At 44.9% G+C, this 25549-nt stretch overlaps 1 protein-coding gene across 6 annotated transcripts in view; it reads left to right on the top strand.

The window, feature by feature from the left end:
* The window catches only part of RAPGEF5 (Rap guanine nucleotide exchange factor 5), a 151797-nt gene that overhangs the window by 82444 nt on the left and 43804 nt on the right, over nt 1–25549 (top strand). For 3 of the 6 annotated variants that reach the window (XM_072328049.1, XM_072328047.1, XM_072328050.1), the window contains 2 exons: nt 7700–7806; nt 8127–8215. In XM_072328049.1, coding sequence (XP_072184150.1) covers nt 7700–7806; nt 8127–8215 — 196 coding nt within the window. Of the gene's footprint in view, nt 1–7238; nt 7555–7696; nt 7807–8126; nt 8216–25549 lie in introns of those variants that run through there. The other 3 variants (XM_072328048.1, XM_072328045.1, XM_072328051.1) reach the window with 2 other exon arrangements.

Here is a 25549-nt window from a genome sequence, read left to right as displayed (position 1 = left end):
TTCTTTGCTTGGTGTTTGATTGCGAACAATCAGTTGCTCCTTTCTGTGAGCATAGGAGCTTCATGAAAAGATATGTGCTTTTCAGGGATAAATGCAAACAGCACCTTGGTTTGGTAGCGGAGTTTTAATCTTCTGCTCTTGAATTTATGGCTTATATTACAGATAGCATATATACCTGTATTTCTCCATTTATTTCTTTCTTTATTTTTTTTTGTACTAGAATAATGGCAGCGTCAGCATTCAGAGGTGCTTTGGACCTAAGGCAGGAGACAAAGGGTTCCCTGGCAGACAGTGACAGGACAAGTCAGTTTTTACAAATAATATTTTATTTCACACCATGCATAAATTGGAGTGAAAGGGGGGAAAAAAAAAAAGAGATTAACAGCCTCGTCTGTTTGACTAAGAAGCTGTAGTTGCCCAACATAGGTAATTAGAGCAACATAAGGCTGACAGTGTCATATATTTACTGTCATCTCTCTTCCATTACTTCAGGAGACTTTATTTATTATTATATCCATTACAGAGGTTGTAAAGCCTTTGCACATGTGTCCTTACCAAGGTGAATATTTGTCTATGTGAATAAATTAAATCAACTAATGTTAGTGAGTTATCTTCTGCAGTTCTCGTGGCTGTATGGGAGTTGTGTGCACACTGCCCTGGAAGCCGAGTTCCTGCTTTTTCTGATGTTAATCAATTCATTATCTAGTTCCCCTTGTATTCCAGTAATTTCTAGAATGTAATACTTCTGATGTCAAGATTATTCTCAAGTAGAGCTTCTGTGTATAAATAATCTTTGTTTTTATTTTCCCATACACATGCAGAAGTAGCAGTTTGTATTGTCAGTCTTGGGGTATCTGGGTGAAGTCTGCAGTCTACCACTTTCTAACTAGGAAGTCCTGTAGTCATCCTGTTATTTCCTTCATGTATTTCACTGAGCTAAGGCTTGATCCTCTGCCACTATGTCACTGGCAGACACTCCTGTCAGCAACTGGTGGGTTGAACTGGTGCTTTACATGCAAGACAGACACTTGCATCCAGCTGTAGGCTTTTTGTGCTATGGAAAGACTTATTCTTTGGAGGAAAAAGTTCCAATTCAGGTGAAAACAATGCAGTTGCAAAATTAGAGCAGAAGTACAGATTTAGTTCTCCAGCCACCTATTCTGGAAGCTCAAGGACTTGGATGCTCAGGTGAGGGGCCAGAATCCTGAGGTTCTGGCAGCTTGGCTTTCCTTTGGCCTGATGTGTCCTGGCAGAGGGTCAGTTCTTGGGAATCCATATACTTTCAAAAGGAAAAAGAAGTTGTGTTGGAAAACCTCCAGCCAGCTCCACACACTACCACATTAATCCCAAGGCAACCGAAGGAGATAGTTAGCACCTGCCTCTTTTGTTCTCCGCTCACATTAATTTGCCCTGCCTCGTTTTGGGTTTTTTATTTTTATTTTTTGACGAATACGTGTGCTCTAGGCCTCCAATTCTTCCTTATCCTTGTGTTTTTGTAATAAGTGCTGCCCTGCCAGCTGTGAGAGAATGATAACAATATTAATGTTGTCCTCATGTCTTTTGTCTTTCCTACAATTCCCCCCTCCTTTCCTCCTCAGCTTTTGTGTGCTTTCAGAGGGGAGGGCTCCTGGGTTGTCCTTGCCAAGGTGGCAGCACTCTGTCAGGCTGTCAGACTTATCTCCAAAGAGCTGTGAAAAGTGTGTGCTCAAAGACAGGGGAAAACGAAACGCACAGCCTTCAATTGGCTCAAAAAGACATTTGTCATTATCCAACAAGGAGATGTGGAGGGCTAAGGCTATGAAGTCATTACCTTGGTGGTTGTGACACCAGTCTATGATTTCTTTCATGTTATTTTAGGAAGTGTGTTTTTTTCCCTGTAAATGTTTGTTAGACATTTTGCTTCCTTTTGTTGACCTCCAATCCACAAAGGTGCTTTAGTTTTAAATGGCAGTAGTTGCAGGTAATGGGAGGCCTAACAGGAGTCTGGCCTTGGGCCATTCCTTGTCACTAACCGCCGTTGAACGCAGTGGAAGGCTCTCCTCTTTTTCCTTTTGTCTTTTCTGAACGATATAGACTTTCTTAAGTGATCTGCACAATGAAGCCTCAGTTTTGCCTGCAGTAGGATCACTGCTGTAGCTCATGGAAGACGTGTGACTGAGGTTTCTTTTTCCTTCTACTCACATGAGGACTGCATTTAGCAGTGCCCTGTTCCTGTGAGTGGTTTCCTTCTTCTTAGTAATAGAGAAGGCAGAAATAATCCTACTCTCAGCAGTTTTGGGATTACAGGCAAAAATTGAGTTCCTTGATGTATGACCATGTAGGGATATTAATCTTTTCCCTGATGCCTGTTGTCTGTCATCTCTGTCTTACCAGCACTATCCGTTTGACCCCTCCAGAAGGGTAACTTGTTATTAACGTTGCCTTTGCAGCAGACACTCAGTATGCAGATGACAGCACCAGCAATTTTTGCAAAAGGACTTTTTCTGTGCATTACTGGGTATTCAAAAAGATTTTGATATTTTTGGTCAAGATGTGGCTTGTGCTTGTTTTAGCACCACGTATGAAGTGGGCTAATTCAGAGCAGGTTCTGATCAGTGTAGCGGGGCTCTTTGTTGTGCATCACTGAGACAGGGAGCGCAGTTTGAAACACAGGGAAGTTTTGGTGTGGTCCCTGCATTCCCTTTGGAGGTGGCAGTTGAATAATTCCAAGTGTTTTGTAGTTTTATAGACTGGTCAGGAGTCACTGAGAGCCAAGATGAAATTCCTGCATAAGCCATTTGCATTTTTTACTAATGGGTGTCTGTATCTCCCAGTATTCTCTGGATTAGCACATATCTGTGCATGTAGATGTAAGTGCTGGACAGAGAAACAGAAATATCTGAGTACCAAGAGAACTGAAGAAAAGTTTTTGAGGTGAGAAAAGCAATAAAATGTTACGTGAGCGTTCTACAGGCTATGCTTTATGGTGAAATTAAATAGCATAACCTTTTGAGAGGGTTTTTTGTTTTTTAATTATTATTCTTAAGATTTGCCATAAGAAAAGCTGCTTTTGATCATCCTGCTGCTCAGTAAGGTAATTTTTCCCTTGAGATTTGGAAAAGGTGATTTTTACTTCTGTCTTTCTAGAGTAAAGGACTATTTACCAGTCTCCTTATGTAGCTTAGGTCAGTTGTGCTGGTGACTTTGAAACACTTTTCCTCAGCTGCAGTTGAAAGTGACTTGAGCCCGTTAATGTGGATACTGGTCTTTCTCAAAACTCAGTGAAATATGGCAACACATTCTGAGATGTGTTATCCGCAGAGATCAGAGATACTGTAGTCCAGCTCCACTTTAATTGCGATGTGTTCGTCTCCAATTTCTTGTCAAAAAAAAAAAAAAAAGAGGGATATCCTGTAGAGAGCAGGGCCATTTCTTGGCATGGCTATGTGTGATTAGGTGACTTGAAATCTAAATCTGCTTACAGATTCCAAGGAAAAACGTAGCAAGGTGTAAGTAGGTAATCATCTTTAATCTTTGATAGATGCTGTATGAAAGACTGTCACTTGTAGGTGAACCTGCTAATAGGACGCTTTTCTTTTCCTGCTTTCTGCCACGTGTGTAATACAAATGTGTATTTTATAGCTAGGACTAATCTCATTGTCTACTACTAGCATTTGTAAACGCCTCACATTGGGAACATCCATCTTCGGTTGTGTGTGAGCTTGTCAAATCTTATCTGCTTGTTCCAAAAGGTGTCTGCCTCAGTTTTTAATGAAAAATAGAGCCCATGTGGTTGAGATGCTGCTAAGAATAAGGTTAGATGTAAATACGTTTTGCTGTGTTAAAAAATATCTGGCAGTGGGTTCTGTGAAAAGCTCCTATGCCCTTGTACTTCTGAAGTGGGATTTAAAATCCCTCTGGAGAAGTCTTTGTGGCTTTTTTTTCTTTTTTTGCCATTTTCATAAATATCCATGCAACATCCAATAAACCTGTTCGAGAAAACAAGACTGCTGCAATGAGGATCTTGTTACTTGGTATCTCTCGTCCTGCTTTTCCACTTGCTGGAGCAGCTTCCTTGCATTTCAGTGTGCCCTCCTTTACCCTTCTGTTTCCAAGTGCCTTCCAGCCTCCAGCTTTGAATTTCATACCTCTTAAAGAGAAATATTTCCTATGCCCATGGATTTCATTTCAAGGATGCTCTATATGTTCCCTGAGTGGGGCAGACTCCTCTTTGGGACACCTCGGCCTTTGGAATCCTCTGTCTGTTTTCCCCACTGCTCAAGGGCATTCCCTGGCACCTGAATCAACACAAAACAGAGGCAGATGTGATCAGCACTATCTGATTGTCTTGAGCCAGTTTTGCCAAATTTCACAATGAAAACAAAATGTTCCTGCACTCCATAGCTCCCGGAGAAGGCAATTTCCTTGTTATTCGATGTGATTTTGAAGTAGATAGTCTCCATAAGATTTGCTTTGTTACATGTTGCTCGAGGATTCTCCTTTTTGCCTTTGCTCATTGTTTGGCAGCAAGAAAATGGTACGTGGGCTGGCTTTTCAGTGCTCTGTTTGTAGATGCCTTTATTCAGCTTCTCTCTTAATTTCTGTACTACTTTACCCACTGGAATCAATAATGTGAGAGCCTATTGGTATCTGGGTAGCTCTGACTCCCTTTTTTGAAAAGCAAGTGTAGAGAGGTTGAAGAAAAGTTCTGTTATTGGGAAATGCTTTGCTAGCTAGTGGTGTTTCAACGTTACAGGTGCTTCACTGATGGCGATAGCAAAATATATGTACAGATAGCCTATCCTGGGAAAGATTTATGTGAAAAATGAAATTTGTTCCCGAAGAAGGAGGCTTCTGAGTATTCCATTTCCTTTGCAGAGCGCTGTTCTTTGCAGGAATGGATGGTCTGCCAAGAGTTCCAGATCACACAGAGCTTTTCAGCTCCATTTCCAGCAGTGGATGTTTCCAGCAGCTAGCAGGGAGGCAGCACATTCTGTGTGCTGTTCCCATTTCAGCTAGTTCAATTAGGTCCAAACCGAGGAATTCAAATGACATGGAAATGTCTCTGGCTGATATCAGATTTATTGGCTGCTTTGGCTACAAGTTGGGTTCTGCCGTGCCAGTTGCAGAAAACACAGACACCAAGTGCAACAGGAGGGGATTAGGTCAGGGGTTAGGAAAAGGTTCTGCACTAGAGTGTGGTAGGCATGGAACAGGCTGCCCGGGGCAGTGGACATGGCCCCAAGCTGACAGTGTTCAAGATGCATCTGGACAATGTCCTCAGATATATGGTTTGAGTTTTGGGTGGTGCTGTGCACACTAGCACAGGTACCTCTGCTTTCTTCTGCTCCAGCAGTAACTCAGATGGGTATATTTCTATTCATGTGATGCGTAACCTACACAAGTTAAGGCCCGCTAAGCAAGGAGCTCCATGTTTCATTCCAGTAAGCATATAAATATTTATACCACCCCAGGCCTACTTTCAGACTGAAAAAAAAAAGGCAGTGCTTGTCTGCTGTTAAAATATATTACTTGGGAGATAAATAGCTTATCTCGGTAGGAAAAAGATAGATGGGAGCGGTGGAAACTTGACCATAATATTGGTCAAAAAAGCTGCCAAGTAGAGAGGGCCTTGTTACTGGCTCAGAACACCTGCTAGGAAATGGCATAGAGGTTGATAGTGCCGTGATCAGCTATCAGGAGATGTCAGGCTTCATTAAAAGCTGTAATAAATATGGAATGAACATTCCTAGCACCTGTGTAGCGTGGGAGTGAGCAATGCTTTTGAAAAGGCAGCTGAGACATGAGGAGTCTGGGCAAGCAGTTTGCTCAAGGTCACATATGGATATTGTCATGTCCCTACAAACACACAAATCCAAAGCAAAGGGTCAAGCAGGCAGCACGGGGGCTGCAGGTTGAGGGGCAGCATCACCCATCTAAGCGTGAGATCCTGTTCTGTTGATGTGGTGGGAGCGGCGGCAGCACTGAGCTGCGTGTGGCTCGTGCCGGGTAACCTAGTAGTGAGGGCTGTGTAACGGTCTGAACAAGTGCTGGGAGGTTTTGTTCATGGTCAGCATGATGACTTGTAGGGCTCAGCTGGGTGCTGCCCTGCTCCTCAGCACATGCTGCTATCACATGGGGGCCCTGGTGTCCCCATCCTCATCCACCGCTGGATGGAGCACACTGAGAGCAGCCCAGCTGGCTGCCAGGGAGATTAATTATTTCACAGACTGCTCAGGATTCCAAGAAATGGAGCGTGCCTTTGTGTCATTTTAGAATAATATCTGTTGTGAAATCAGAACTTGTGAATAGTGGGAGAATCCACAGCACTTGTCTCTGGGTTTTCCTTTGTGCAGGTTAATTGTTGTTGCTTGGGGTGTTGATTAAAGGCTGAGCGCAGAGTTATGTTGTACATAAGTGGGATTGTAATGAGGCAATAATTCTTCCCCTCGAGTGAAATTATTTACAACAGAGGAGAGCAAAATGAAGAAATTCTCTGCTCCTCCCCACTATTTTGTGGAAATAATGATTCCTGCTACAATGGGTTGTTTGTTACTCTTCCCTGACAACTGATGAAAAGGGCAAGGACAAAAAGAAGTGCTGTGTGAGAATCTCCCCACTGGGGTGCTGCACACAGTGAATTCACATACAGTTATTCAAAGGCTCTTTGGGCCTGATGCTGCCTGTGGGATGCTGTAGCACTGCCCTCTGGTACAGACATTGCTCAGTACAGCAGAGCTTTCTCTCTCATGGTACTCTGTGCTCACTTGCTGCCAAGTCTATGGTTGAGCTTGGCCATTTCTGTGTGAAATAGCTGTGTAGGCACACACACATCCTATTCACATTGCAGCTCACAGTGTCATTGAGCACCGGGAAATGAGTACCAGGGCTCAAAGGATGCCAGAGAACAGAGACAGAGAAGTAGATGCACATGTACAAACCTCCCTGCTACTGAGCAGTGGTAATGCTGTGCCTGGTTCTTGCTCATGGGCTCTTTCTCTTCTGCTGCTGCTCTCAGTGTGGCTTTCTGTACATGTAGGCAGCGCCAACCCGTAGCTGTGAGACAGAAGATTGCAGTTATGCTTCAGTATTCTTGTAGTGTGTCTCCTGACTGTTGTCCTTTGAGAGCGTTACAGTGAGCATCTGACGTTAAGTGGTGCGGTACCCACGTCTGCCCTTGCACACATTTCGCAGATCAACCCCTACACGTTGTTTGCTGAGACAAAACTTGTCCAGGGCAGGGCTGTGGCCGACCGGCTCTTGGCAGAAATCAAAGAATCGAAATGTTTATCTGACACGCTGAACGCGCAAACTAAAGCCGGGGCTCAAACACAGCCTGTCCCAGAGCTCGTTTCCTGCGCTGCGGCAGCGCTCCTTAGCGGAGCTCGGGCTCGACCATGGGCTGCCGCCGAGCTCCTCTCTCTGTTCCACCGCGCTGCCCCGAGTTCAAAAGTTGTTGCAAGGGAAGGGAAATTATGCACGAAACATTTTCACAGATACTTTAATCGCATGCCTTCCCCAGCGGCTGCCTTTGTTTAAGCGCGGAAGCGGAGCCCTATAGAACGTACATCAGCCGTAAGATATCGGCGGAGCTCTGGGGAGTGCTGGCCGCATTCAGACTTATCGTTGAGGGTTACCCTGGGCTGGGGCTGGAGCTGGGGCCGGGAACTGCTCGCGGAGCGGCTACTGACCACTGTCTGTCTGTCTGTCTGTCTAGCAGCAAGCGGACGATGGAGGCGGCCGCGAGCGGCCGCGGGAGGAGGCCGGCCCCGCACTGGTGCTGCGGAAGGTGTGGTCACGCAGCCCGGCCCCCGAGCGGCGCGGGAGGTAAGGCACCGCGGATCGGGGCTGCGCGGGGCCGGGCCGGGCGCTGTGCGAGGCGGCGGCGGCTCCCGGGCGGGGCTGCGGCCCCGGCAGGGCGATGGCCCCCGGGGGGCGCGCGTAGGGGCGGCAGCGCGGAGCCGGGCGCCAGGCATGGGGAGCGGCCGGGCGCGGGTGCCCGAGGGGCTGGCTGCGGAGCGTCCGCTGCCCACCTTCGACGTGCCGTACTTCAAGTACATCGACGAGGAGGACGAGGAAGACGAGTGGAGCAGCCGCTCTCAGTCCTCCACGGAGGATGACTCCGGGGATTCTCTGCTTTCCGACAGGTACGTGGTGGTATCGGGGACGCCGGAGAAGATTTTAGAGCATCTCCTGAGCGACCTGCACCTGGAAGCCGCGCAGGACAAAGAGACGGGTAAGAAGCGCGCCCGGCAGCGGGGTCCCGGGAGGCCGGGAGGGGGCGGGGGGAGATGAGGGTGTACCGACTCGAAGCCCGGCACCGGGAGAGCAAAAAGAGAGCGTGCGGCGATCGGGGCACACGGCCTCGGGGCGCAGGCAGCCAGGAGGCAACTTCGTGCGGAGGGGAGAGGGTGCCGTCCCCGGGCCTGCAGCCCCCGTCTCAGCCTGGTACTCGGCTTCAGCCTCCGGGCTGCCGCTCGGTTTGCCACCACTTCGGCGCGTTCTTTAAGTGCGGCTTATAAATTTCCTCCTAACGCTGTAGAGCTGATGCTGTACTTATGTGTCTTCAACCAGACATTGCAATTTGTTCCAGCCCGGAGCAATGATTATATTGATCGGGCTACTTGACATGCAGTTTAATTTTCAGTGGGATCTCCTGGCTCCATGCATGGCTCACTGTCACCGGAGCTCCTGCGGTAGTTCGTTAGGAGCGCCTGCAATTCCCATAGAGCTTAATGAAAGCAGAGGGGATGCTGAAAGCTCCCCAGCTCCCACATCCCAAAGAGCAGAGTGAGGCATAGACCGTGCATGGAAATCGGCGTTCCATTGCTCCCCAACAGGGTTCACGTGCACGCTCCTGGTGCCTGCATATGTCTCTCTCTACAAATGAGATTACTGAGAATAAACACACTTTAATCCTTTTAAGTGACTGCAAATATAAATAACATCTGTGATTCCCAGAGGAGTGCCAGGATTGGGTTCTTGAAACCACTCATTAGTTTAATGTGGGACAATGGGCATCTTCCTAGCGAAGATGCATGAATGCCCCGAAGAAATATATAGATTGTCTGGTAGTGACATTATGATGGTATTCGTGGTGCTGCTTTTGTCTGCCTCGACATTAATATTTAGTGCAGAGGGAGGCTGTGATTGTTTCGCTTCTGTGGATGCTGTCAGCCTGGTTCTATAGACAGTGTGGGGAGGGTCCTTAGCTGGCCCTGAATATCGAATGTTTGATCCAGAATAAGTTTCCCCGTGAATGTTTATTGTCCACAGACTGAGGGACATCAGCGACCCGCCCTTACAGACTGCCTCAGCTATTTTTTATGAGCTCATAATCTTACTGGAAAACAGCAAGACCTTCCCTAGCATTTTGCATTGTATTTCAGTGTTTTTAAATACAAAGAACTCCTTACACAAAGCATTAGGCGCTGAATACATCCTCACGTGTATTACCTTTTCTTTTTTCCCTCTTTTTGCTCTCTTCCTCTTGTCAGCAGGAGGCAGTTCGTAAGCCTGTTCTTTTTGTTACAGAGAGGGGCTGGTAAACTGCCCTCAAAACCAGTGCTAAAGCCACTTGCTTGACTAGTTTTTAGCAGATGGCAAAGTATTTAAGGGTAGATTGGATTCTCCTCACCTCATCTTGCCTTACCAGGTCTCCTCTGAGAAAGAAACAGTGTGTTCTGCTTTGTGGCCCAGGCTCACTGGGTCCTGAGGTTCAAAGTAGCTGTGCTTGCAGTTTTTTGCCAGCACAGAGGCATAGTAAACCTTGCCCTCCACTTCATTCTACATATCATCTCATGCTGTTTCTGTCTGACTTTTATCAATCTGGCAACACAGAACTTCTTCAAAATAAATCAATTCTGGAGTTATGTTTCCCAGTGTTTGTGTGACAGATGCCCTTGTATTGCTTTTGATCAGTCTGTTTTGCAGGCTGAGCAGTTATAGAGTTATAGGATATCGGCTGTGCAGCGTATGTATCTTTCTGTGTGTACCTGAAGGCATCCAGCTGCTGTTAGTCTGCTTGCATTTCCTGTTCTTTGTTGGTGATTCTTGTAGCTCATTCTAGCCCATCACAGAGGATGGTGAAGTTGCAGGGCCCTGCAGGTTTGTATCTTTGCAGATGTAGCTTAGTGGAACAGAAAAGGACAATGATGTACCCAGCTGCTGCTGCTCCTGCTGCTGATTTTCCAGTTCCAGAATGACTTCCTCAGCTTCCTGTTTTCCCTGCAGCCCCCACCTGATTTGCTTATTTGAAACGTATAGAATTTTGGAAAGGGTTGTTGTTAAACATCCTCGTGCACAGGGGCTGCTGTTCTTTTCGACCTTTTGCGTGGATTCACAGAAAGGGACATTTTGATGTTTTCATTCTCGCCTTTTCTATAACAAACCATAACTGCAGCCCTGAGTTTTGCAGTACTCTTCAAGCTGCCATACCTAATAACTGTTTAATGACAGGAGTTTTTGGTAATGACTTTATTAGTAATACATGCGAGCTCTTGTGGCAGCATCGTAAATGGGGACTTGCCACTAACAATCCTACAGCTTTCCATCTCAAAAGGGAGTTTTCTTATTGGGTTGCTGTGGCCGGTCATGTACCACCTCCCAAGAAAACCATTCCTTTCATTTCCTGCTGTGAGATGGTTGGAAACTCTTCCATTTCTATAACTATCAACTTTTTTGAATAATCTCTATGATTGTTGGAGTCACTGGGGTGCCTGCTGCTTGCATGGTTTAAGAATTGAACAGCGAGGCCCCTGAAATAAGTCAATAACCAGGCAGAAAATGCTAGGCATGCCTCCTGGCTAATCCTCATTGAAGATCAGGATTTGAATGAGTAATCTCCAAGAGGCCAAATCTTAGCATCTCGGGATCTCAAAACCCATCTCATTGACTACAGTATTTCTTTCAGAAGTGTTTTTCTCTTCTGCAAAAGCTTTTCTAACCTGGACTTGAGCAACATTTCCTTTCTTGGATGTTATTTTTGGGCTGGTATTCTCTGTCTGGTTGCTATTTGAGCATACCTTTTGCCTTGCAGTGACAGCATTCAATGTTTGACCACCTCTGGAATGACACAATGGTCATAGCGCCCACAAGCTGCCACAGAAATTAGGATGGTGGATTGTCCTTGTGGGCCCCTTCCAACTTAGGACTTGGCTTTGGTGTGAGCTGGTGGCACCCACTGAGAAGCTGTGTGTGACCTGTGAGAAGAGAGCAGTGCTGTTCTGTGTGGGCAGATGCAGTCAGAGAGCTGCTGAATGGATACACCTCTGCCTCTCTCAGGCATTGTATTTTCTTTAATTATCCAAGAAAAAAAAGAAAGATCTGATTGCTTTTGTTGTAAAGAATGCTGTTAGGACTCTTGCACATTGTGCCTTGTTCCTGATGAGTAAAACGTGTTAAAAACATGCTGTGGTGATGGCCACAAAGTCAACATGATTATGTCTGATTCATAGAGACTGATGTCAAAGGGAGCAAATATTTACCTAACACTTTGTGATCCTATTCTCCAGCTTTTAGGATGGAGAGAGTAAATACCCTCTAGTCCCACCTTCTACTGCTTGTCCGTACTGAAATGCTTTCTGTTGTCATTCTGACCAACACTGTAAACTCTTTCCCAAGTCCTGGGAAAATTTGGTGGACTGAGTAGACTATAGGTGGATATTACTACCATGCCCTGTGCAAAGGAATAAGTCTTTAGCAGAGCTAGCATGCATGGAGCAACGCTGATGTGACAACAGCAGAAAAGCTAAAACAATCATTTTTCTCAGTGCTCAGTGTGAAGGAACATGGGGAGGTTTTTGCTCAGGTCTGTTTCTTCATGCACAATGAGTCTAAGCTTTCTCATATTGAAGTGTCAGTTGAAGTAGGTTTAGAATAAATCAATAAAATGAATAGTTACAAATCACTGGGATCAGATGTTACTCCCCAAAGACTTCTAAAGGAACTGAGATATGAAATTGCTGAACTCCTAACGGTGCTGTATAATCTATCATATAAATCAGCTTCCGTGGTAGAGGAAGGTGGAAAATGTGATGCCAATTAAAAGAAATGGTTCTATTTGGGGAGCGTCTAGGCAGTAAGACTGTCATTTCACTGATGCATTATTCTAGTGTAAACTGGCACTGTGGTTGAAGGTGGCTTCTAAGCCTCCCCCAGCCCATTACTGTGGTTGCACTGGTCCTGCTGTGCTGGTCCAGACTGCTGTGTCATTTTGTGCTCGCTCTGAGCAGGGAGCTGGTCTTGCTTGGCACTGGCCCAAGAAATACTAAATTGTTGTTGGTGTTAAGGCTCATCAGTTTATTGAAGCACAAACTTTGCCCCTGTCCCAGGGGGGACAGTAGAACAGAGGACAGAGGGACCAGTCCCTCTAGCAACCGTGATTGCTTACAGGACCTGGGATAGCGTGCAAAACTACATCCTCAAATTATAACTTTGCGCTGGGAGATTTATAACATTACAGTAAAAGCAGGAGGAAGAAAGGAAAGCAGGAATACAGTGCCAAGAGAAAGGAAAATTGTAGTAAATTGTCAACAGTCAATGTGGAGAGAAGCTGCCAGAGAAGACTAGGATGCTGCTGAGTGTGGGTGGAGACAGAGGTAACAGAATGAAGCCATAGCTTCATCTCCTGTGGCCACACAATGTTATATTCCTGTACACCCTGTTATCTCTGCCTCTGAGCATCCATCTGAGCAGTCACATCCTGCCATCCTACTGACAGGCCTTGCTGGAGTGCGTGTGCAAGGTAGGTCAGATCAGGAAGTTGGTCCAACACAAAAATAGCCTCATGAAAGGAATAAAAGTTGGACAATGTGGGACTGGGAATATGAGCTGGAAGCAGGCCCCCTCAAGCCAACCCTATGGCTGAAGAAAGATAAAAGGAGCAAAAATCTGCATGACTGGGTGATGAAATTGCAGATGAGATCCAAGTTTGATAAATGCAAAGTAATGAATTCTCTAACATGGAGAAAAATGAATCCTTGTTATACATATTCAGTGGAAATGCTGAATTAGCAAATATCATGCAGAAATTAGGTCTTTAGAGACAGTGTAAATAGTTCTTGGAAAATTTTGTTCAGCATTTGTTCAGCATTGATTAAAAAGGAAAATGGTATTTGGGACAATTAGGAAAGAAGATGAGCAAGAACCATGGTTACACCATTGTATAACTGTGTAATATAGATGTATACTATGGTTCCTTCTCCATGGCTTAGAAAGCTTATAAATGAACTAGAAAAAGCATGTAAAAGGCAATGAAGTTTATTACAAGTATATAGGTTAAATAGATCTGAGACTAAATAGTCCAGGGCTGTTGAGCATAGGGAAGCAATATCTGTAAAGAAAGGATATGGTGCAGTCTGTAAGGCCGTGAATTATCTGGGGAAGGTGAATATGGAAAGATTATTCATTGTTTCTTATATGTGTGCAGTGCTTTGTAATATAGTGACATTATTGGTTTTAGAACTAGAAAAAATATATATTGCGTATATATTATGTGCAATGCACAACTAAACAGTGAGACTCAATGTTGTGAGCATTTTGTGGAAGCCAAAGTTTGGAAGGATTTAAAGACAAACTGGCTGTAATCCTGGCAAAAAATTCTGTTTTTTGGGGATCCTTGATCTGACAATGCATTGCATGCAGCATGCTACAATTTGCACGCAGTTAATCAAGGTCTAAAGTTGTATGTGTTATAAGGCTCTGCAGTGTGCTATATGGCTCTGCCAGTGGCCCCATGGTGCCTAGAGCAGGGACAAGGAGAGTGAGAGCCTGGGGTTAGGTTGAGACCAGGCACTGATTTCTGATGGGATGGCAAGATCCTCCATTGGTCCTCCTGTTGTTTAGTGCAATGTAGCCCTTCTCCCCTGATATATCGGTTTGACCTTGTGCCAAGTAGATCTAACTATCTTAGTAGGAAACTGTATTTTTCCTTTGCTGGGATTATTTTCTGTCACATTAGTGAACTGAATCAGCCTGCAGAAGGAGTGCCACGTCTGGGATTCACTACAGACAGCATGTCACACGCTGTGGTGCCTAAGCTAATAGGAAATGCCAGCAAGCGGAATGTGTCTGTGATGCTGTCTCCTGGCAGGGGCTCAGACAGTTATTTCTGGGAAATGAGGATGCAGAACCTGAGAAGGTTTTTTTGGGTGTTTTTGCACTCATGCACTAGTCTGGGGCAATTTCTTGGAAAGGCAGAGAATGACAAACGCTGCTCCTGGATGCCATACCGATGAACCCAGTAACTGGGGAGCTCTGCAAGCCAGCCCCCTGCTCCTGCAGGAACATGTCCTGTCTCTGGTGCTATGTTCCCATGAAACCAGTGTTCCTGCTGCAGGTTTCCTGAAGTCATCACAGGAACCACGAACATCCTGTTGTCACAGTGCTCAGGACTCTCTCCAGAGGTACTGGTGGTATTTTTTCTGTTTATCGCCTCAAACATTTTTAATGACACAAGCTCATCCCATGGGATGAACCAGTAGGCCCATAGTTTCAGTGTGCCTAGGAGCAAGTTATGGAAAGTTATGGAGCAAATCATCTTGGGTGAGATCACACTGCATGTGCGTGGCATCCAGGGGATCAGGCCCAGCCAGCATGGGTTCATGAAGGGCAGATTGTGCTTGACCGACCTAATCTCCTTCTACAACTGGGTGACCAGACTGGTAGAGGAGGGAAAAGCTGTTGACGTAGGCTACCTAGACTTCAACAAAGCCTTTGACATGGTCTCTCACAGTATTCTGGGGAAACTGGCTGCCCATGGCCTGGACAGTTATACCCTTCTTTGGGTAAGGAACTGGCTAAAGAGCCGTGCCCAACGGGTAGTGGCTAATGGAGCTAAGTTCAGCTTGTGACCCATTACAACGGGTGTCCCCCAGGGGTCAGTACTGGGGGCCGTCTTGTTTAATATCTTTATTGATGACCTAGATGAGGGAATTGAGCATACGCTCAGTAAGTCTGCAGATGACACCAAGTTGGGAGATGATGTTGATCTGAGTGAGGATATGGAGGCCCTTCAGAGGGATCTAGATAAGCTGAATTGCTGGGCTGAGGTGAATGGGATGAGGTTCAACAAGGCCAAGTGCAGGGTCCTGCACTTTGGCCACAATAACCCCATGCAACACTATAGGCTTTGGGCTGAGTGGCTGGATGACTGTGAAGAGGAAAGGGACCTTGGGATGTTGGTTGATGCTCGGCTGAACATGAGCTGACAGTGTGCCCAGGTGACCAAGAAGGCCAGCGGCATCCTGGCCTGCATTAGAAATAGTGTGGCCAGCAGGAGCAGAGAGGTACCCACCTGTACTCAGCTCTGGTGAGGCCACACCTTGAGTACTGTGTTCAGTTTCACTACAAGAAAGACAGCGAGGCCCTGGAACATGTCCAGAGAAGGTTAACAAAACCAGTGAGGGGTCTGAAGCACAAGTCTTATGAGGAGCGGCTGAGGGAGCTGGCATTGTTTAGTCTGGAGAAGAGGAGGCTCAGGGCGAGACCTCATTGCACTCTACAACTTCCTGAAGGGAGGCTGTGATGAGAAGGGGCTTGGCCTCTTCTCCCAGGCAACAAACAGGACCCGAGGAAATGGCCACAAGTTGTACCAGAGGAGGTTTAGATTAGACATGAGAAAAAAAGTTTTCTATCATAGAGTAATCAGGCATTGGAATGGTCTGCCCAGAGAGATCGTGGAGATGACATTCCTAGCAGCGCTGAAGCGGCATTTGGATGAGGAGCTACGAGATGGTTTAGTAGCTTGTGGTAGCAATGGTAATGGGAGGATGGTTGGACTAGATGATCTTGTAGGTCCTTTCCAACCTTGTGCTTCTATGATTCGATGATTCTAAGTAGGCAGATTTTGGCACCTTGATGCCACAGGAACCACAAATAAACATTTTATACCTCATGCAAGAATAGCTTTGACAGGAGGTGCTAGGGCCCCAGGTATTTTTCATGCTTTGTTTTTGAGTCAAATTTGCAGAGGTAAGAGCTACCTGACAAATGGCAAGCACAGATATAGTGGGAGATATTTTTAGGGTGAAGATCCATAATTTTCTTCTGACAGTGAAAAGGACTTTAAGTTGGAAGTGGTAGAATATCTTAGTTTGCTCCACTGCAATATGCAGTTGGTACATGTGAACATTTAGACGAGGTACCTGTGAGATGAGCTATTGTGACACTGGGAATTTGGTAAGATTTCTGGAAAGCTGTTAAGGTCCTGAAGAGCTATGTTCAGTTATGTCTAAGATTGGTTTTGCCCTAATGTCAAGGGAATGTTAACAGGAATCAATTGCCAAACTAGTGGAGTAAGTATTTCAAATGTGTGGAAGAATGTATGCTCATAATGTATCTTTACATTAGTATGTGCATTAAGTAGCTTAGATTATAGAGAGACATATTTGTATGTTTGAGAAATATCCCTTTGGAACTTTTTTCAGAATGGTTTGACCATTAGTGATTGTCTTGTGTTGTTAAGCCAAAATATGAGTATGAAAGGGAGTATGAAACCTTCTTGCAAGGTTTTGGTTTATGAAAGTACTTGTGCTTAGTGATGAGAGAGCAGTAGATGTTGCCTCTTAATTTCTTCCTTAGTCTGAGTCTTAGAGTCATTTCAGCATGGCTGAAAAAAATTAAATTAAGTAAGAAATTAAGTATTCCTGAGTCTGAGGGTTGTAAGGACAAAAATTAGAAGTGAATTGCTGTCCTGTTGGTACCAATGAAATGTCTCTTGACAAGGGAGATGTCATCTCAGAAGTATGCCAGCCACTTGGGTTGGGTCCCTGTCTGGCTTACATGCTGTACAGAAGGTCTGCTCAGTTTGATTGCTGCAAATTTGGAGACAAAGTGTACCAGATCCCTTCCATTGCAGCCTGTGTTGCACCTTGCAGATGCAGAGTTCAGCTTTGTTGAGCACACAGTGAGCAGCATAGAGCGATACTGTCCTCCTTTCTCTGTGGCGTGCTCATATGCACATGTAAGCTGCATTTCCTATTCAGCAAAGAGCAGAAAGTGAGTAAGGTTAAATTTGTTCCATTCTATGGTGTGGAGTGCCATCAGCTTAATGAAACCATGTCAGCTGAAGGGGACTGGAGCCTCATCCTCTGGGCAGGACAGGAGCAGGAGAGATGGTGTCATGATGGAGTCAGTAATAAGATTATCAAAGCCAAGAAAGTCAACGTTGATGTGGGTATAACGCAGAGACGTACCCAGATACTGAAATGAGTCTGAACTGTGCTCCTATTGGCTTCCTGTCAGCCCGGACTCCATTTCCATACAGCAGTGGATTTAAACATTGAAACGTGAAATATATGAAGAGACAGCCCTGCTGTGAAGGTGACACAACTTTCTGGATACTCTCAACCTTATATGTGGCATTGCAGTGCCCTTCATCACATCTTTTCTCAGTATTTACTTATCTTCACACTTAGTGTTGTCCTCCTTTCCTTCCTTCTTCAAGCTTTTCACTGTTAAACCTTGATCTGCAGCCTCTTGCTGTTGCAGGTTGATGAAAAAAAGCTGGATGCTTGTCTGCAATACTCCCTTTTTTTCATTTGTCTTCCACAGCACTGCAGTTCATCACCTGCTGCCCTGAGTGGGGCTGTTTGTTGTTAACGACTCCTATTACACTGTTAGCACTCTGCTGTGGCTAAGGAGTGAACTCGTTTGCGGAACAGAGCAAAGCACTCCTTCCCAAAAGCTGGCTGTTATGTTGTGAATCGTGGGTATGGTTCTCTGAACAATTTCTGGGGAAAGAAGTTTGCACAGTGGGAGAGTTTTCATGTGGGAACGCTGAAAACGTCAAACTGCCTTGAAACACTTGCTGCATCGAGTCCAAGAACACAGATCATGCACTGTCTTCAGAGCCTGAATTGCAGTGTTTCCAGTGCTCAGTGTTGCTACAACACAATGATTTTTTTGTGAGATTCACAATTTCTGAAGAATATAAAGAACGTGTTCATTCCTCGCCCACAGGGTGGGAACTGGAGCCACTGCAAACTGAGGACCTGTGCTTTGAGGTTCTGGATGAAAAATCTGAAGGAAATCTGTTCTTCAAAGCTGCTTTCTTCCCCCTGTGAACTAAATTTACTCTCCAGCTATTAATTCCTCCTTCCCCCACAATACTCCTTTGCACGCCCTCTTCTCAGACAGTTTCATGGTGTTACAGAAGTAGCAGCCTCAGTCTTTTAATGAGCAGGGGCTGGGCTGGTTTTGACTGCAACCAAACTATGACTATAGTTACCTTCCTAAGCTACCTGTTATGCTCTCTGTTACTAACATTTGCAGCATGGTTTGGGTTATCATGTACAGTGGAGCTTGGCTGTGCCTCTGGATGCTGCTTTCTCTACTGTGTCTGACTTTAAGAAAGGGGAAGAGCAGCTGTGGCAACAGCAACTCACAGCCACATTTGCACTTTGCTGGCTGCGGTTGGCTGGGATTCTGTTGTGGTAAATGTCATCTTGCTGGGTGTTATTTTCAGTGGGCAAGTCAGAAGCTCAGCTATTGAGTACAGGAATAGATGGTTGTAGTGGGAATAGTTTTGCAAGGTGCCAGTCTAAAAAGTGAACATTCAACTGGAATGCTCTTTGTATAAATCCAAAAACTTTACAAGCTTGCAGATCAAAGCTGATGCACAGACAGGCTTTAAATTGCTACATTTTCTTTCAGAAGAGAAGGCTAGATCCAGTTGAGTATCTCTTGGGTTATGTAGCACCTATTGGGAGAGTCTGTGTGGTTGGCACTGGAGGTAGTCCTTCATGTTTTTTAAGTTAGTTTTAAGTGTTTCACAGATTGAAACAGGAATAGAATTACATCGCTGACAGCCAAAGGTTTCTTATGGCACGTTAGTAGCTCTCATGGACTACAGCTGCTGCTGGCAGAAAGCTTTTTGGAATAGCATCAGTTACCGCAATGAAATAAATTGCTTGTCCCATCTCTCAGACAAGATGAAAAATACCTTTGTGAATGGTCGCTGTGGCAGCAGCTCACACAGTGTCTCCAGAGCTGCACTGAGATCAGGAGATGACCTTGTCTCAGCTCAGAAACAATGTGGGACCTTCCCCAAACCCAATCAGTACTCTGCCTCTGGAGTGAAAATGTGCTGCCTTGTTTTCAAGGGCACTGAGGAGAGAGACAGTGGAGGGTGACAGGATGGGGGAAATGGATCAATGTAAATAAAGTGGCAGCTCTGATGGATCTCATTTTGATGGAAACTAATAGTATAAAGTTTACACTTTCTTGTGACAACACTTGGGATGAATTGTGACTTCATTCCTTTGCCTGAACTTGAGTTTTGATGCAGATACAAATTGGCAGAAATTAGAGGTGTAATTATGGAGAAATCATGCCGTCTGACCCAGGATGGCTGGAGGCCATTACACCTCAACTTCTAATCTCTTTTTCAGTTTCTTTCCTTTTTATCTGCTCCCTGCATCCTTCCATGCCATTTTCCCTCCTCCTCCTCCTGCTCCTCTGTGATCCAACAGCCTGCTTTCCCATAACCTCTACCCACTCCTTAGGATTTAGAGCAATGTGACCGATCTCTAGGAAATGCTGCAGCTACAAACAGAAATGCAGATACTGTTTTTTCTCTTTCCCAGCCATGACATCAGAGCCCCAGCATCAATACAATAATGAGGCCTCTGTTGGATTTGTTTCCCATCCCAATGCAAGCCTTGTCTATGGGATTTTGTTTGTTGTTGCGGTTGGTACAGCATACGGGATGCACAGCCACAAGCTGGAAGCAGCAAGCAAACAAACAACAGCAAAAACAACGACAAAAAGCAGTGAGCGTGCAGTGATGTTTTGCATATCCTAAAGCATGGAAACCCCCACTTATGGTAAATAAAAATATTTACCTTCTCAGGATAACCACAGCTTCTCCTTGTGCTCCTCCATCTCTTTGCCATTCTGCTGTGTGCTGCAGGCTCCTATCTGCCTTCCCTTCCCTCTTCCCACACAAAGCTTGAGGTAGGCAAAAGCTCCATGTGCAGTGCATGGGATGTGGGCCATTGGTCCTGGGAGGGTTAAGGAGAAAAGGGTTAAGGAGTCTTCTTTGCATGAAGACTCACCGGGTGTTCCCAAAACCTTTAGTACTCTCCCAAATACTTCTTCTGTTGCAAAGCTGCAAAAAGGCATTATCCTGAGATCAGTGTGGTGTCACTGGTTGAAACCAAATTTTCTTCCAGTCTTCACTCTAGTGACCCATCTCCCTGGGCAAAACTTTTGGCACGGCTTATGAGTTGTTTCTGGAGCTTATGCAAATATTTCAAACAGTTTTGTGCTTTTTTTTTCTTTGATGTGTGCATGCAGATTCTGCTGGTGTTAATGAGTCTGATCTTCATATTCAGTTGAGGGTTTTGACATGCGGATGGGCCATAGGGCATTTGATTTAACATCTCAGTTTAAAGGACTGCAAATCTGTTCAGGGAATCCAGGTTAGTAAGATGCAGTTTGGGAAGTTAGAACTATATACTTGATTACAAAGAGCAATAAATATTTAATAACAGTTTTCTAAAAGCTTTGAAAGACATGAAAATGCCATCAACTCTGCAGGAAACTGCTGTATTGGGTTTTCTTGACCAATGGTGAGGATTCAGTTCCTCCTAGAAAATACTGTCATGTAAGTATGGGGTGAGGGAGCTGTTGCCTGAAGTCCTGTTATTTGTAGCATTAGCAGGAGAGCCTATTTCTCTTCCAAAGCTCTGTGCCTTAAGAGAGTGCTGTTCATCAATCGGGGCAGAGGGTCTGATGAGGGCCTTCATTAGGCCATGTACAAGCTCAATTAATGTCAATGTTTGTCAACATATGGCTCGTGGATTTCTAGTATCTGTGAAAGGGGTTAGCGTGAAGCAAGCCCATTTGTTTGCTGTAGTGGTGCTTCAGATTATCAAAATAAAGCAGAACTTTATAGAGTTATTTCATCTAGGACTAACGTTTTTCAGAGGTGGAGAGGCAATCGGTGTGCCTACAGTTACAGATCAACAGATTATCTGCATCTGAAAGTGAAGAACATTTTGTGATTGTTCAGCCAGCACCACGGTAGTGAAATGCAAGTCTGGAAAACTCCCAATGTATTTATCTGACAGCAGAGGATGTCAGTCTATGCTTTCAGACCTCAAACTGAACAAAAAACAGAAAATTCTCTTATTTTAAGAGAAATACAAAAGCTATCTCTTAAAATAATCAGGTGGCTTTGGTGGTTTTTGGGTATTTTCATTTCTAATGGAAAGTAAATGCCCCACTTCCCCTGCTAATCTGTGATTGCAGAGACTCACAGCTTTCGGCGTGTCTATTCATGATTTATTTACTTTTTAAAATTCAGACATAGGCATGTGTGCGATGATTTATCCCTGCATGTAATTGGATACAGTGATTAAATGAGCTTGCGTATTGTACTTCATTGTCCTTTTGGGATGTAGGCTGCCGTGTCTTTGAAACAGCTGCTCCTAGTAGAATTGATTCCGACTCCTGTATATTTGCTGTAGTTGCTGATGTGCTTCTAAAAGCAGATTTGGAAAACTGCTGTTAAATATATGCTCTTATATGGGAGCTACTTAGCTAGCTGAAGAGTTATATGTAATCCTCAGAGCCTTCCTTTAAGATGCCTTGCTACCTTCTCCTACAAGGACTCTTCTGTACTGTGTCCAGTTCAGGGCTCCCCAGTACAAAAAAGACAGGGATCTCTTGGAAAGAATCCAGTGGAGGACCACAAAGATGGTGAAGGGCCTGGAGCATCTCCTCTATGAAGAAAGGCTAAGTGAACAGACCCTGTTTAGCCTTGAAAATGGAAGACTGAGAGGGACCTGGTCCAGGTCTATAAATATCTGAGGTGTGGGGGGCAAGGTGGGGAGGCCAGACTCTTTTCAGCAGTGTGTGGAGACAGGATAAGGGGAAATCACCAGAAACATGGAGCGTAGGAAGTTCTGCATGAATGTGCACAAGAACTTCTTTATGGTGAGGGTGACGGAGCACTGGAACAGGCTGCCCAGGGAGGTGGTGGAGTCTCCTTCTCTGGAGATATTCAAGACCCGCCTGGATGCCTACCTGTGCGACGTGGTGTAGGGAACCTGCTTTGGCAGGGGGGTTGGACTCACTGATCTCCTGAGGTCCCTTCCTGCCCCTACAATTCTGTGATTCTGTGATTCTTAAACACACACACACTGGTATGTAAGTTGAAAGAAGCTATAGGCTACCAGCCGGTGCCCGTCAGTGGGCTAGTGAATGTAGGAGGTAGTCATCATGTAATTGCTGATTTTCTCTAGAACAGTTAGGAGTGATTCAAGGAAAAATTACAACAAGATTTTTATAATTGGCCTCAATGAGCAACTGAATAACCAAAGCAGTTTAATGAACAGAAAGAAATGCAGAAAGACTCTGTGAGTTGTCATTTTCTGTATATATTTCTGTATATATGGGCATTCAGCAGCCACAGAGCCCTTGGCTGGTGCTGTGCAAGCACAGAGAGGCAGTGCTCTACATTGGGTTTGCTATCTAGCTTGATAAATGTGATGGCTTTAGCTGACTGGCAGGAGGCCAAATGCTTTGGTGTCCCACGCATGATACCTTGGATCAATGAGCTGTAGGAATGGGAGATGGTGCTGAGTGCTAATCACTGCCAGGTGTGTGTTGGTAAAACACAGCCCCTGAGCCCAGGAAGGCATGATTTGCATCTAAGCCAAGGAGATTCCTTTGTGCCCTGTGGGAATCCTTAGAGCAGCTGGCAGGGTGGATGAGGCAGGGCACTGACTAAAAGATTTCTACAGGGTACAGAGTGTGTCTCCTGCGTTAGATGTTTCACAGGTTGTGTGTTGATGTTACAGGGCTGAGTTAAGACTTGTATAGTACAGCTCCTTTTTTTCCAAGCGCAAAGTTGTATTTATCCCAGAATTGTTTTCTTAGTGTAGTTTTTGTAATTAAACAATGAAGTAGCACAAAAGAAAATTCTAAAATAATGACAAAATTGAGTAGTTACCTTTAGAAAATGACCCTACTGGGCTTTCATCCAGTAATTGCTTAATATCCCAGATTTATTTAACTGAAATAAGCAAAGCCATCAAATGAAATCCCCGAGTAATTATGGTACAGCTGAGTCAAAGACCTAATGCTGAACTCCCCAATGTGAGAAATGATTTGAAATTTATGGAAATAAAGATGTTCTTTTTCAAAAGTGCAACACTCGATGACCATGTATGCCAGCAGCCAGAGGTCACTGCACAGCAGCACCTTTCTGCTGCTGGGAATAAAACAGCCATGAAGGTATTATGATGCTCACAAGCAGTTGAATGACAGATAACATTTGTTTGTCTTTTGTCTTCGCCCTGTATGATCTTTAAGGAGCGCAGGCAGGAAGCTTTTCTTTCTCTTTCATTCTGCTGTCAGGACAAGGTTGTTCTGACAAACCCTTTGGTTTGAAGTTGTTAGATATTCTTGAAAAACATGCTGCCTTGTATTGTAGTTGGCAGTGATCAAAGGAGAAAAGCTGTCTTTAATTACATGTTAACCAGTCACTGGAATGATTTGGGTGTCTCAGCATAGCAAGTGCAATTTCAGGTTCATAACTTAGGCACGTATGTATAATGTATGTAAGTCTAAAATTAATGCGACGTGTTTAACCACCACTACCATGACATATATGGGGTTTTTTTTTGGAGCCCATTTGCCATGTGGGGAGACAAACCACAGCTGCTCTGTGGATGCTCTGATACTTGTCTCTGGGATTTTATCCCATGGGCATGTGCTGGGGAGGGTGAGGAAGGCAGGCAGCAGAAACGTGAGCTGTTTCCAGCACATGCTCCAGTGCCACATGTTGTGGAGCTCACTGCTTAGCATATTTATGATAATTTGGGTCCCAGGGGCAAACGAGATTCTTCTTATATCTCCTTCCCCAGGCTGAAGCACAAAGAAATTTCCCGTTGCTTCTTTGTAGGGGAAAAATAATGGATCAAAGTTTCTTGCTAAACACTTTTCAAAATACACAGAGCAGATCTGTACATTTCTATCCCTCCGGGGACCTAGTGCTCCAGTTGGTATGGAAAGCAGCTAGCAGTGGATGTGAGGATAATGCTGCACACCAAATTCAGGGCACTGCACTGATCTGCAGAGCTTGAGATGTAGCATTTCTGTGTGTCATTTGGCTTGTCCTTTATCCATTGGATGCTCAAGCATGGAGTGTACTGTGGTTACTACACTGCTTGTCACTGCAATCCACTGGACTGGGTGTTGTCCAAATGCTGTGTACTTTTGAGCCTGTCATTAGGCACTCAAAAAATCTGGGTGGCAGTAACTTTAACATATATGTGTAATATAATCATAATGAAGGTATTGGTCATGAAGATTTTTGAAGTCATTCCTTTTTTAGTAGTCATTGTATGGAGGTCAGCAACAGAAAATCTGGATTCCTGTTCTTAGAAATGTCTCTGCAGTTTGAGTCCTCTTAAAGTATCTCAGGTTGGAGATCAAAAATAAAGAATCTGCAAGAAGGGATGACAGTGTTTGTGTGTTTATATAGAATATCAGATCTGAAGGTTACTGTTCCCCAGGAGAAGGTTTTCCAGCTCTGCGAAGAGAAGGACATGTTGAGCTTGGAACCTGGTTCTTTCTAAGTGCAATGAGTGTTGGACAGCATGGATGAAAGGAATGAAGATTAAGTATGTTTTACTTTCTATGAACTTTCTGAAAGTCAGATGTCTCATCTAATTTTAGTGTTCCCTTTAAACTAAAGTGTATATTGAGCCACTGGACCTGGGAGAAGGCATGGGAGCCTTACTGCATCCATTGGGTATGATGTAGCTCGTGGGGGCAGGTGGTGCAGTCCCTTCACTGCATTGTTGGTGCCTGCTGCCTGGGAAGGGCAGTGCTGCCTGCAGGCAGTGAAACTCTCTCTGCACCCTGGAGCAGTGACAGCTCTCAGTGTCACCTGGACATGGTGGCATTGAGGATCTGCACTGGAGGGTACTGCATCCCTCTGTGGTGGAGGTGGGGTTGATGGCAGGGATACAAAGAAGTCCAGGTGAAAGAAGAGAAAAAGAAGAAAATTTCTCTGTGCTTTCTTGTCTGACTTTTGGGATTGGGGTGACGGACTGTATGCCTGCTGGAGGTGAAGCACAAGTGAGGGCTGTGCAGGCATGCTGTGCTTTTACTGCTGCATGCCTATCTCCTCTGCCCCACAGGCAGCTGGCTGCGGGCAGAGGGATGAAAGAGAACCATTATATCTTTTATCTTCCATCATGCTGCTGCAGGCACTCCTGGCCTGGCTGGCTTATTATAAACAATCGATGGAAGGAGAAGATGGTGTTGCTTTTTTTTCCCCCTGAAGTACTTCGGGAGATTCCTGATGTGAACAAGGACTGGCTGCTTTCTGCAGTTAAGCTGCCCTGAGTACCTCGCACATACCTTTAAATATCTCAAGTTTCTGCCATCTGAAGATTCACTGCATGGAAAGCTTGGGTGTTTTACTTGCAGTAGTCAAGGGCTTTTCTAACAAAAAGCAGCAGTATCTTAGGGTGACAGCTATGGGTGCTGTTTCTAACACTTTAAAATGCATAAGGCAGAGTAAATTTGTCCAATAACTTCAAGTAACCCA

Source organism: Excalfactoria chinensis, chromosome 2 (assembly GCF_039878825.1).
Source record: "Excalfactoria chinensis isolate bCotChi1 chromosome 2, bCotChi1.hap2, whole genome shotgun sequence".
Lineage (NCBI taxonomy): Eukaryota > Metazoa > Chordata > Aves > Galliformes > Phasianidae > Excalfactoria > Excalfactoria chinensis.
This window is presented reverse-complemented; position numbering and strand designations above follow the sequence as displayed.